This window comes from Ananas comosus, linkage group 11 (genome assembly GCF_001540865.1).
Source record: "Ananas comosus cultivar F153 linkage group 11, ASM154086v1, whole genome shotgun sequence".
Classification (NCBI taxonomy): Eukaryota; Viridiplantae; Streptophyta; class Magnoliopsida; order Poales; family Bromeliaceae; genus Ananas; species Ananas comosus.
In genome coordinates this window covers 11,301,537-11,315,907 of record NC_033631.1, presented here as the reverse complement: position 1 = coordinate 11,315,907, position 14,371 = coordinate 11,301,537, and the positions used below count along the sequence as shown (strand labels likewise).

The following is a 14,371-nucleotide window of genomic DNA, read 5'->3' as shown; positions in this document are numbered from 1 at the left end:
GGAAAATAAAAAGAAAAATAAAATAGCATTTGGGGTTGACTTTGTGAGGTCTACACGTACTGCTCATCCATGCTTATCCATGCAAACTAGACCAATCCTTTTGGACAACGCTCTCTCTCTCTCTCCAATTATTTCTCGGATATTCAGTTGAAATTATATAAAGAAAAAACAAAGTAGTGTTAATTTTTTATTTTTAGTAAATTTGACATAGAAATCACTCTCTTTTTATTTATTTATTTATTTATTTTTCCTATATAGGATAATGATTCTAAAATTGAAATTACAAGATAGATAAAGAACTAATAAATTCGTAGCGTACGTCTATATAATTGAACTATGTGCAAATAATTACTTTTACCTTTAGGTAAGGACTTGAATGAAATATTTAAAAGTTTCGAAAGTAAATTGCAACGGTTATTCAAAGTTCAAAGTTCAAAGATCAGTGTCTTAAATATCAAATATCAAAAGGATTTGAGGCCAAAGAGAAACCACGTCATAATTTAGGGACTAGTTGTGCAATTTACGCATCCCGTTATTAATGGGTCCCTTTTTTTATGGGCCCACACACCAAATGGGCTGCAAATTGGTGTGGGTGGGCCTGGGCCAGGTATGGGACCCATCTCTAGCCATTGTAAACGTGCTTCTCCCTTTCACAATCACGGGTGAAAATGCATTGGATGACCGACCGTCCCTAAAGGAAGTGGCAAATGGCTCGGTGATTAGTACCCGAAACCCAACTTCGAATCCTAGTTGATTCATATTTCTAACTAAGTTTATTTTTAAATAAAATAAACGAAGCGGGTAGCGTGCTACCTATCTCTCAAAAAAAAAAAAAAAAAAAAAAAGAAAAGAAAATGCATTAGATGCGATGATAAAATACAGTTGGAAAAATATTTTAGTTTTTTCTCGTCCCAATATAATTAAAGTATAATATATGTAGTCCAATCGACAAAAAAGAGTGTTTGAATGACTACAAAATATGGTCGAATATTTTGAGCAAAATATTTAATTTCTCACGGAGAAAAATATATATATATAAAATTTATTAAATGCGAAGCTATTACATAAGTCGATACAAACGCGCATAAAACAAAAGATTGTTTATATTCTCTTGAAGACATTNTATATATTTATAATTTATTAAATGCGAAACTATTACATAAGTCGATACAAACACGCATAAAACAAAAGATTGTTTATATTCTCTTGAAGACATTCCGATTTTTATTTCAGCAAAGGCAAAAGCGTGATAATAGCAACATATAACTTGGTTTTATTAATCTTCTAATAAAGATACCAACACCAAGTAATTTGTATATTGTTGTAGCTACACCAGCATTACTTGGGTCATGAACAAGGACATCTCTGACCCCTTCCTTGAGAGCGCCCAATTTACCAACCCCAAAAATCTCTTTAACATTTCTTTATAGGAAAAAAAATACGCATGTGATAAATGACAAGTCTAATGTTTCAAAAACAACAAAGAAAAAGAGAGAGAGAATTTATTGCAGTAAGAGAGAGATTTCTTATTGTAGATAATTTATTAAAAAGATAATGGATAGGCAATACGAATTATGTGTTGTGTGAGTCTGATGTGGAAACAATAAACCACCTTTTTTTTCAGTATGTATTCGTCAAATTTCTTATGGTGATGTCATTGGAGGATGTCCAAGCAGGAGATTTGGATGAAGATGTGCGTATGGCTTGAAACTTATGGAGTAGAAAGAAGGGGTCACAGTCTAAGAGCAATCGTTTTTCTTGGACTAATAGCCTGCTAGTGGGTCATCTGGGAGATTAGGAATAGTGTGATCTTTAGGAAGATTCAGACTGATCCAATCCGTGGTTGCTATAAGGTTAAACAGCTGACGTTCCTGTGGAAGAAACTTCGCCCTGTGAAGATACACTAACTTTAATTTGTGAGCGAAATTTTATACTCTCCAACCATATATTGCAGCACACGAAATACTTCGAAATACGATCATAAAGAAGTATTTTGGAGAGGGCATGTGCCATGAAAGGTATAAAAATAAATTTTTTTTAATCTTTTGAAATTGAAATTACGAACTATTATTGACTTTATCTTTGAATATTTTATCATATACGAAATTCCTGTAAAAATTACTTTCCCGTAGCTAGACCACAAATCATCGTCTTTAGAAATTGATTAGCTTGTGTAAATATAAAAAGAGAGACCCCAATTTCGCCTTAATAGAGCACTACCCCAAATTCCCCCGCGTTAGCTGAAGTTTTGACTTGGCGCGAGAATACTCCAGAAATCCAATCACCCACGTACATCCCCCACTACCGTATATACACAATACACTGACCAACTACGCACAACAATTAATATTTTAATATTTTATTAGTTTCCAAAAAGTAAAATATATATATATATACACGATCCGTTCCTTAACCCCACTCTCGATTAAAATCCCCGTTCTCATCTCATTTTATCTCATCTTCCATTACGTTCTATCCAAATGACCAGCTAGTACTATTTTCTTTACCAGCTAGTACTATTTTCTTTTCTTCTTAATTGTGAGATTGCAAAAAATTATATATTCTCATTGTGAATTTTTATAAAAGATTTCGAACGCATATTAATTTCCTTGATCTGCCCGCCATTTTTCACATGCTGGATCGCGCCTCGGTCGTCGTCGCCATCTGAGGAAGAGGACGAAGACGGGGTTGTTTTGTAGCTGTATAAGTAATTTGGAGGGGTTCGGATGCGGGGCTCGACGAGGCACGGGCGGCGATGGGCCTCGGGCGAGCTGGGGCTCGGCGGGGCGAGAGGAGGGGCGGGGGCGGCGCCGGCGCCGGCGCTGGCGCTGAGCGCCGGGTCGTCGCCGATGGGCTCGGCGGCGCGGGGCTCCGACGACGGGGAGGAGTTCGTGGAGGTGACGCTCGACCTCCAGGACGACGACACCATCGTCCTCCGCAGCGTCGAGCCCGCGGCGGCGCCGGAGATCGACTCGTCGACGGCGCCGGGCTCGGCGGGGGAGTCGCGGTCGCCGTCGATCCGGCGGAGCTCGTCGCACCGCCTCCTGCAGTTCTCGCAGGAGCTGCGCGCGGAGGCCGTGGCGCGCGCGCGGCAGTTCTCGCACGACCTCCGCGCCGAGCTGAAGCGCTTCTCCCGCAGCCACAGCCGCGCCAGCGCCTCCTCCTCCGCCCCCGCCGTCGATCCCGCCATCGAGTCCGCCCTCGCCGCCCGCGCCGCGCGGCGGCAGCGCGCGCTGCTGGATCGGACGCGCTCCGGCGCCCACAAGGCGCTCCGCGGCCTCCGCTTCATCAGCAGCAGCAGCAGCAAGCCCGACGCCAACGCCTGGAACGAGGTCCTCCTCAACTTCGATCGCCTCGCCCGCGACGGCTTCCTCTTCCGCTCCGATTTCGCCCAATGCATAGGTCCAATTCGTCCTCACTCATCCGCAGCGCTAATCATAAATTCTTCCTGTTTCGAACCTAATCCCCAATTCCATCAATCAATATAACAGGTATGAAGGAATCGGAGGAGTTCGCATTGGAGCTCTTCGACACGCTGAGCCGGAGGAAGAGGATGAAGGTGGAGAAGATAACGAAGGAGGAGCTCCGCGAGATCTGGTCGCAGATCACCGACCAGAGCTTCGACTCTCGCCTCCAGATCTTTTTCGACATGTACGTGCTACAGTTAAATTGTTTTTTTCCCCAATAACGCAACCAAATTTTCCCCTTTTTTTTTTTTTCTGCAGATTTAAATTATTACCACTTTGATTATTATATTATATTATATCGCCTTAATTTAGGGTGGACAAGAACACCGATGGACGGATCACAGAAGCAGAAGTTAAAGAGGTAAGTAGCTGTTTTTTTTTTTTTAAAAAAAAAAACCCAAAAAGTTTTGGGATTTGAAATGGATTTTTTTTATTAATTAAATTATTATGATGATTGAGCTGTAAATTTACGAAAAAAAATTAAATCACGATTATTTTATTTAAAATTATGGATTATAAAAATATTTTTATCAAATCGGAGTCGGTGAGCGGAACCGGCGGAGCCAAAATCACCAACTCTCACCCGCCGGTTCCCCTACAACAACTTTATTTTTATTTTTTTCAAAAAAAAAAAGGAAAAAAGATCGGAGTGCATGAAGAAGCTACTTCAAATGTGATATTACCTTTTCGCCCTTTCTCGCGAATGCGATTACGGAGTAGGTAAGGCGCATTTTGGTCATGCGCGCTCTACGACTTTGATCCGTTCAATAATGAGTACGATTTTCAGATTGCCGGGCATTGGGTGATGTCACTGTCGAAAAAATAATTTGCAATAATTATTAAAAGAATTATTTTTTCCATCATATCTGATTATTAATTTTTTATTTTTTCAGATCATAATGCTAAGTGCGTCAGCAAATAAACTTTCGAGGCTAAAAGAACAAGCCGAGGAATACGCAGCTTTGATTATGGAGGAACTTGATCCCGAGAGGCTTGGGTACATAGAGGTATGCATGCATAACATCGCTCATTATATATTTATATATATATTGATAAATTATGTTAAATAATACAAAATTATTATATTTTTAAAAAATTTAAACTAGTAAAGAATAATATTTAAATATTTTTATATTTAATACGCATAATTTGGATTTAAATTAAATGGGTAAAACTTAAGCGGTATAATACAGTATTTAAATATTTTTATATTTAAAAAATCAAACACTTCAATTTCCACTCCTACTCAGACAAAAAAATTATACATTATATTTAATTAGTAAAATAGTTTTCAGAGTTAAGTAGCACCAAATAATTACAAATTAGTGGTGAAGCTACGTACTCTGTACCACCCCATTGGATATCATTAATTCCTAAAATACTCTTAAACAAACTAAACTATGCCAGTGTGGAAGGTATAGTTATTATGCCGCTTGTGATAGCTCTTTTCCCAATTATGTAAAAGTAGTTCGTTGACTTATACCCTCTTAGCTTTTTCTAGTGATATAAGTACTATTTTTCTTTCCTTTTTAACGATTTTCCTCATTGCTACTAATATTTTTACATGCCCAAAATGATCCATATCTAAATTAGCTGAAAGTTTCCTTCTCGCACTCTGGTCTAATTTTGAAATGCCTTTTGACTAAATTATAATTAGAAATATATTTTAAGTCTCCCGATGCGTTCCTATTTTATCGATTTTTTCGACAATATGAATCAATTAATCAAAATATGCCAACATTATTTGTGTGAATATGTCCGTAAAAATATGCAGTAATTAATTGTTCAATCATTCTTTCGACCTTTACCTAATTTTTTAATTTGATCTTGACATTTTAGTGTATGGATTTCTAAACTTTACTATTTGTTTCAATTAAGTCACGACATTGAAAACACTCTCAACTCTAATAAATAAAAGCTACCACATCAACACCGACCAATAGTCTTATCATGTAGCGATTCGTAGAATTAATAGTGTGTAACGAAAAAGACTAAATTGAAAGAAATAATAAAAGTTTAAAAGCCAATCAAAATAAAGGATGGAGATAAAAACTTGAATAAAAAATCGAGATTAAGCCTAAAAGTAATGTTCTAGAGAACCTGTGCCGATGTTTTGCAGGTGCATAGAGAATTACAGAGAGTGTCCTTGCTAGGATTAATTAGTAACTGATTTTAGTGATACTATACTTGCAAACAAAGTTTACAAATTTTACAAATTAGTATTTACGACGGTATTTAATTAGTAAAAAAAAAGTACAAATAACGAAAATGTAAAGTTTATGTATAATTAAAAAATTATAAATAAATATATAAAAATATTATAAAATTTATTTGTAAGCGAAATATTTTTCGGCGGTGTTTAGCAGTGTTTGGATAGGTTATGCTTATTTGGTATTAAAATCTATCTAACGCTATTAGATAAAATAGAGTTGAACCAAAAGTATATAGAGATATACTTTTGCATTCTTCAGTGAAAATACAAAAAATATATCGTAATCGACTCATCCTGATATATAAAATATAATATTACGTATAAAAATAAGCAGAATGTGTTTATATCATTTTTTTTTTAATATATAATGTAATTTTCTCATAATTTCAAACAAATAATGAACAAGTACGTCGGTACTTAGGATGTAGCTTTCATATCCGAGCCCCACACCCACTAACCCTCATTAAGTCGCGGAATCGGGTACAACTTTTCCCGACCCGAGTCCTCACTCACTCATGACTCATCCCAGTCGAAGTGGTTGAACAGCTGTCGACTGTTATTCCCGCTTCCCTCCTTCATGTCCCGTCTCCACTATCGCCCTCATTTCATATAAGTGGGTTTCCTTTATAGACAAGTAAAGGCATAAAGTGCCCAAAATGTACTATATATATGTAGCATAATAATTTTTGGTGCAGTGTTATCAAGTATAGAGCAAAGGTCGTTATCCAAATATAAAATAACCGTTTCTATGCCAAAATTTTACTCGAATTTTTGCTTTCATAATTTCAGTTATCTTTTTTATTTTTATATTTGTGGATAATACATTTTACTCTACCCATTAGCTCTGTCATTAATGTCATCTAAATTTACGGATAAGGTGCATAGATAGCTTCTGTATACACTTTTTTCTATGTCCGTATTTATATCAGTCCATAGTTCTTTGCATGATTTGAATAACACGCGTTTGTGGTGATTGGGATTTGCAGCTATGGCAACTGGAAACTCTTCTGTTGCAAAAGGACACGTACCTGAACTACAGCCAAGCGCTGAGCTACACAAGCCAGGCGCTGAGCCAGAACCTGGCCGGGCTACGAAAGAAGGGCCCGATCCGTAAACTAAGCACCAAGTTAGGCTACTACATAGAAGAGAATTGGAAGCGGTTGTGGGTGATAGCGCTGTGGATTGGAGTGATGGCGGGTTTATTCACGTGGAAGTTTATTCAGTACCGGAACAAATATGCTTTCCAGGTCATGGGTTATTGCCTCACCACCGCGAAAGGCGCCGCGGAGACGCTGAAGCTAAACATGGCTCTCATTCTACTTCCGGTCTGTCGGAACACCATCACTTGGTTGCGATCGACTCGGGCCTCCCGTGTTCTGCCGTTTGATGATAACATCAACTTCCACAAGGTGTGTGCCTCTTTTGTTAACGAGTTACAAAATGTTTCTAAGATGTACTATGGGAATGCTTCATTTATATTCTGCAAGGTGTAACTTGTAACTATGTGTAGCCTTTTAGGCGAAAGCCTCAATTCTATATTCGACTAAACCAGGTCCCATTAATTGAACCCTTCATTTACAGAGTTTCCTTGGGTTGTAAAACTAATCCTACTCCTACTTTCATAGTTACATTACACATTTTCTTCGGAGTGCGCTAAGAAAAGTTTGGTTTCAAAACATTTAAACAAATTTTGCTGCATCGTAGGCATTCCTTATTGAGCAATCAATGTACAAATTATGACTGATACAATTATTTGATGGCAGACCATAGCAGCGGCCATTGTAGTTGGTGTGATCCTCCATGTTGGGAACCATCTTTCGTGTGACTTCCCTCGGCTCATTGCATCGTCTGAAGAGATGTACGCACCCTTGGAAAGGGATTTCGGGAAAACGAAGCCCTCTTACTTGAAGCTAGTCCGAGGCCCCGAAGGTGTGACTGGAATTCTCATGGTTCTCTGCATGCTGGTGGCCTTCACCCTTGCGACCACATGGTTCCGTCGCAGTGTAGTGAAGTTCCCGAAGCCCTTCGACAAGCTAACAGGATACAATGCCTTTTGGTACTCCCACCATTTGTTTATAATTGTGTATATTCTGCTAATCATTCATGGCCAGTTCCTCTACCTCATTCACCACTGGTGGCTTAAGACGGTATGATACTCTTTCTATAGCTCTATTATCAATTTTATATCACGCTCATTGGTTTCGCCTAGTTATATGTAATTCATAGTCCAGTGGAAGATTTATTGGATTTTTTGGGTTTTTTTTTTTCATTTTGCAGACTTGGATGTATTTGGCTGTTCCTGTATCTCTGTATGCAGGTGAGAGGATCCTTAGAGCCCTAAGGTCTGGCTATTATTCGGTTCGACTGCTTAAGGTGAACTCCAAGTACAAGCATTCAAGTTTTGGTTACGCATGAGTCGATTAACATGTTAGGTTGTTTCGTAGGTTGCCATATATCCTGGTAACGTTCTGACACTCCAGATGTCGAAGCCTCCAGCATTTCGCTACAAGAGTGGGCAGTATATGTTCGTTCAGTGTCCTGCAGTTTCACCCTTCGAATGGTACTTCTCAAAAATGCCTGCATTGTTCGTTTAACTGTTTTGACTTGTATAGCAAGTGCATTTAGCAAAATTGAGAATTATCTATGCTTTATGTAGCTAAGGTGTTGAATGTCACATGTTTTTCAATATATTTCTTAAGTCGCCAAAACTCTTTCTCGCATCTTATAGGCATCCATTCTCAATAACTTCGGCACCTGGGGATGACTATCTTAGCATACACATTCGACAATTAGGCGATTGGACGCGAGAGCTTAAGCGGGTCTTTGCAGAGGCCTGTGAACCTCCGGTGGCTGGAAAAAGTGGCCTGCTCAGAGCGGATGAGACCACTAAGAAAAGGTCCGCAATTTGCCTATACTCTTCCTTGCATAATTATTTCTTTTTTCACAAAATAATACCTACTAAACACGCATTTCATAAGTATCTTTTCTTTTCCTATTTTCTCCTCGTTCCTCTTTTACTTTATAAATGTTTCCTATATGTTTTTTTTTTTTTCTTTCGAAATGCAGCCTACCAAAGCTCTTAATTGACGGACCTTACGGCGCTCCCGCACAAGACTACAGGAAGTATGATGTTTTACTGCTCGTTGGACTAGGAATAGGAGCAACACCTTTCATCAGTATATTGAAAGATCTGCTCAACAATATTGTTAAAATGGAGGAGGAGGAAGTGAGTACCTCTTTTAGTGGTCTTATTATAGCTAGCATCCTCGGAGCTCTCATTATATTTTCTTCGAGAGTAATGTATCAACAATACATTGACGAATTTCTGCATCTGTTTTAGGATGCTTATGCGGATCTTTACCCGCCAATTGGCCAGAACCATAAACACGTCGATCTCGCCACACTTATGAAAATAACCTCGAGACCAAAGAGGATTCTGAAGACTACCAACGCGTACTTCTATTGGGTGACGCGCGAACAAGGATCTTTTGATTGGTTTAAAGGAGTCATGAATGAGGTCGCCGAATTAGATCAGAGGGTAAAGTAACTCAATCAACAATCTACCCATTTTCTTTTTCCCCCCAATTCCTCGACTTACCGGCAATCTGATCCTCGATAGGGTATTATTGAGATGCACAACTATCTCACAAGTGTTTACGAGGAAGGCGATGCGCGTTCCGCTCTCATCACCATGGTTCAGGCTCTCAACCATGCCAAGAATGGTGTTGACATAGTCTCCGGGACAAGAGTAAAATCTCAGCTCCTCAAACCTGCTTATAGCATTTCCTCAAACCTGCTTAGCATTTCATTACCTATATCAAAACTAAAAATCCATTTGGGTTTCGTTTCCAGGCACGCACGCATTTTGCAAGGCCTAATTGGAAGAAGGTTTTGTCTAAAATCTGTTCTAAGCATCCTTACGCAAAGATAGGTGAGTTATCATAATATTTTTTCTTTAGTTTTTGGTACTTTTATTAGTATGATTTTGTTCAATCTAAGTTAAAAAAATGATTGTATTAATTGATGATGGTGTGCAGGAGTTTTCTACTGTGGCGCTCCAGTTTTGGCGCAGGAACTAAGCAAACTCTGCTACGAGTTCAATCAACGAGGCACCACAAAATTCGAATTCCACAAGGAGCATTTCTAAAAGCTCTCACAAAATATACTTACGTAAAAATAGTTTGTGTACAGTTTTGTCTTATTTTGTTTTGTTTTTTTATTTTGCATTATTTATTAGAGAATAGCGAAGCTGAGAGAAGTATACAGAAGTAACTATACCGCACGCGTCTAGCTTTATATATATACATATAATAAAAAAAAAATAAAAGGAGTGGTTTCTTTTTGTATTTTTTTAAAAAAAAGGAAAAAAGAAAAAAGTTGGGTGGTGGGTGCGTTGACGTTGACCCGCGGGAAGCGAAGCGGAGCGCGGCGTTTTCGGGAAGCAGCAGCAGCTAAAATTACTTTTGACCTGGCATGGAGTACACGTGGAGCGAATGCATTGGTGGACAAGAAATGGTGGTTTGGCTAGGTGAGCACGTTCTAGAAGGTCCCCGACGCTCTCAACAGCTGTCACGCAGCCACGTCGAATATTGTGATAATATATATATATATATATATATATATATATATATATATATATATATATATATATCCTTTTTCATTATTTAGTGATAATAATAATTTTATTATTATATTAGGAGTGAGGTGTAGGAAAGGACATATAGAAGAAGATCCCTTTCATTGAACTAATTGTATATGTGTTGAGATTTAAAGTGACACGGTCAGAGTACAGAGTTTTGGCTCTATAATTAGGTGGATGGGTGTTTTCTTGTTCTTAATTAAAAGAAAAGGAAAGGGTTTATGTATATTGGTGAAATTTTTACAATGTGAAAAGTTTTGAATGATTAGAGAAAAAGGATACTTTATGAAAATTAAAACATTTTCGAGCTGCTTCAACTTCTGGTATATATCTATCTTGGTCTATTAGTATAAAGTTTTGATTATTTTTGTTTGTATGTTAAGTGTCCTAATTTTTTATTATTTGAATAAAAAACTTAAAATATGAATGTACTTGTTTTTTTGTGAAATCTAACAGAAAAAAAATTTGGAAAAATTATTTTTTTCTGAAAACTAAACAAACAAAGAAGTGTTTTGTAGATTAAAAAATTATTTTTAAAATATTTTTCGGGAGAACCAAACACCTCCTGAGCTTTCCTGAGAGCTAGATATTTATTATTATTATATTACGCATTTGATTTTAATGAAATCCTGTTGCCTTTCACCGTGGACGTTAACACATAGCGGAACCATATAAATAGCTTATATTATTTTTCTTTCTATAGTTAAACATTTGGTGTATTATATCCAATGTTACGGATTGCGGAAAGATTGTGTTATATGAGATGAAAAAGTACAATAAAAAATTACTTTTTGTTTACGCCCATAATATCGTATTTCATACATTATAATAATCAGTTATGATATATTATTTGTGGTCCACAGAAAAATATAGAAGTACATTTTTATATATATGCTTTCACCACAACTCTATTTTATTTATTAACCTTAGATGTGCCTCAATACAAATGGGCCTTAAGAGGTCCGGTCTAGCCCAGCCCGTAGATGTCCACCACCCGGTCCCTTTTTTTTTTAAACCCTATTCATGAGTTATTGCTCTCCCAGTTTGAGGCCCATTAGAATTGCTTACACGTGCCCCTTCGTCCACATACCTACTTATCCAAATCATAGTTAGTTAATTCGGATTCGGCAAAAATTCGGTACGGGTATAATTCGGATAAAATTCGTCTTCTAATTTTTAAATTCGTTGAAAAAAACGGCTAAAAAACGGATTCGCCAATTATTCGGATACGTGATTTATACGGATATTATACGTTCACTAATTAAAAATTCGGAATCAAAAATTCGGCTATTAAATTAAGTTTTTTTTTTTCTCTCAAGATTTATGCTATTAGCATAAATATTCATATTTTTTAAGAATATAAGAATAAAGAGCTACAAAATTAAACTAAGTAAAAAAAAATAGTAAACTATATTATGCCTCAAAATAAAGAAATAATTAAGCAAATAGAGATCAAGATAGTCCATATTTAAATTGCTGCATTTCTAATACTAAAAAGTTATGTTTCAAAAATTAAGTAGAAACCCCACTGAGTCAATGGTCCATGAAAGACCACAACAAAATTTTCCTTTAGATGAGCGCTGGTACCCGTGCTTTGTCATTATGTCAGCTACATTATCCTTTGTGGAAACTTTATAATACTGAATTTCTCCATCATCCTCATTAGTGAGCTCCGTAATTTGATACTTGATTTCTATGTGCTTTGTCCTCCATGGTAAACTGGATTCCTGGGACTATAGGCACTTCTGACCTATCACACCGAATAATCATTTTTTCTTGCACAATCCCGAGTTCACCCAACAAAGCCTCTAAGCCAGACTGCTTCCTTAGCTGCTTCAATGCCGCATATTCCGCTTCTGTAGTTGAAGGCTACAGTGCGCTGCAACGTAGATTTCAACTGATAGGTCCGCCCCCAGCAGAAAGACGTAACTGTAATAGACTACGCTTGTCCAAATCACGGCATAGTCGGAATCTACAAACCCTTCACTTCATCATTACCAGAATGCTTTTCGAGTAGAGAATACCTTTATCTGATGTGCCCTTCAGATACCGCAAAATCCACATTCACGGCCTCCAGTGTTGTTTTCCCTAGATTCGACATATACCGACTGACAACACTAACTGCATGTGAAAGATCAGGCCTAGTGCAGATACATAGCATACATCAGCAACCGACTGCACTAGCATATGGTATTTTGACACTAGAAGTAATCTCCTCATCCGTCTTCGACACATCTCCTCAGAAAGTTTGAAGTGTTGGGCCTAATGGAGTCTTTGAACGCCCTTCGCCTCTGACATATTAAATTGCTTTATAATAGCTCGTATATAGTTTCTCTGCGATACTCCATAACTTACCCTGTATGCGGTCGCCGTCTGATCTCCATACCTAGGATTTTTCTAGCCCTCCTAGGCTCCTTCATGTAAATTCTCGGCTCAACTGATCCATTTAATTGTTGCACTTCATTTGGATTCTAGCTGCTATAGCATATCGTCTACATATAGCATAAGCAGAATAAACGAACCATCTTCAAGCCTCCGATAATAGACACAACTGTCATAATAAATCTGCCTATAAACCATGCTCGATCATAACACCGTCAACGCTTATACCACTGCCTCGGTGCTGCCTTCAACCCGTAGAGAGTCTTCTTTCAGTTTGCACACAGATATCTCCTTCCCCGGCTGAACAAAACTTGAGGTTGTTCATATAAATTTCTTCTACTAGATCCCTATGAAGAAATGCGGTTCGAACTCAAGCTGCTGAACTCTAAATCAAACATAGCCACCATCGCTAGAAGGCATCCTGATTGACGCGTGTTTCACACCGGTGAGAAAATCTCATTGAAATCAACTCCCTTTACTTGCGGCATAGCCCTTGCGCTACTAACCGCGCCTTGAATTTTTCTGGTTTCCATCTGCACCCTGCTTCTTTTTGTAGATCCCACTTGCAACCGATAGATCTCTTCCCTTCCGGTAATGGAATCAGATCCCATGTCTGATTCTTTCTGTAGAGACTGCATCTCTTCTGTCATAGCCGCCATCTCATCTGCCACTATCTCTGTCCTTAATCGCCTCCTGATAGGAGTGGGATCATCTGATGTAATTGAATAAGGCCATAAGATACTATATCCCTCAACTGTAACCGTAAAGGTGGAACGGATCTGTCTCCTTTCCCTTCTTTTAGCATAGAGTAGGGCTCCTCGAAGTGCTTTAATCGGATCGCTTTGTGTACCATGATGCATCCTGATAGTGGGGCTGTTCCACCTGATCATCTACACCCTCTTGGCCGGTCCACCTGGATCTACGTAGTTTTTGACTGTTCTTCACGTTGGCCTCCTTGATGATCCTTAGCGGCATAGCTTTTTTATCATCAAAAACTAAGTCCCTCGCTATCTCCTTCTCTTTGGCGATAGGTCCCACAGCTTGTATCCTTTAACACCCATATCGTACCCAAGAATATGCAGGGCTTTGACTTCGATCTAATTTTGTGGCGCTGATTTTTCTCGATATCGGAATAGCAGGACAAAACAGAACCCGTAAGGGGAATAATCTGCAAGTTTACCTGCCATACTTCCTCCGGTGTTATGAGTTCGATTGCTGTGGCTGGGAGTCGATTAATAATATAGGCACGCCATATCTACTGCTTCAGCCCAGAACTCCTTTGGCAAATCTGCACATACCTCATGGATCTGGCACCGTTCTAACAATGTCGGTTCATCCTTTCTGCTACCCCCTCCATTCTGCTGTGGCAGTACCTGGAACCGTGTAAATGACGTACAATACCTTCATCATTGCAGAATTTCTTAAACTCCGAGAAGTGAACTCTCCACACATTGTCCGTTCGAGAACCTTGACCTGGCTTCCCAGTTTGTTTCTCCACCTCATTCTTCAATGTCTGAACTTTATAAATGTCTCAGACTTTTTTCTTCATGAGGATAACAAACCTTACGGGAGAATCATCGATAAATGTAATAAAATATTGCGCATCGCATTTCGAGTCACCGGACCGGTCCCACACGTCCGCATGGATGTACTGAAGTATATTTTACTTTT

General features: G+C 38.4%; 1 protein-coding gene across 1 annotated transcript; it reads left to right on the top strand.

The window, feature by feature from the left end:
• On the top strand, positions 2,359–10,025 carry LOC109717636 (respiratory burst oxidase homolog protein A-like). The gene is made up of 14 exons (XM_020243500.1): positions 2,359–3,402; positions 3,492–3,651; positions 3,780–3,828; positions 4,361–4,474; positions 6,666–7,088; positions 7,443–7,826; positions 7,957–8,052; positions 8,124–8,239; positions 8,408–8,575; positions 8,746–8,905; positions 9,020–9,217; positions 9,299–9,427; positions 9,532–9,610; positions 9,717–10,025. The coding sequence occupies exons 1-14, from the start codon at positions 2,727–2,729 to the stop codon at positions 9,824–9,826; spliced, it is 2,862 nt and encodes a 953-aa protein (XP_020099089.1). The 5' UTR covers positions 2,359–2,726; the 3' UTR covers positions 9,827–10,025.

Excerpts from the sequence above, each read along its gene's own strand:
- LOC109717636 (XM_020243500.1), top strand. The coding sequence starts at position 2,727 with ATGCGGGGCTCGACGAGGCACGGGCGGCGATGGGCCTCGGGCGAGCTG. Across the intron at positions 3,403-3,491 it reads CGATTTCGCCCAATGCATAG|GTATGAAGGAATCGGAGGAG; the intron begins GTCCAATTCGTC and ends TCAATATAACAG. Across the intron at positions 9,428-9,531 it reads ACATAGTCTCCGGGACAAGA|GCACGCACGCATTTTGCAAG; the intron begins GTAAAATCTCAG and ends TTTCGTTTCCAG.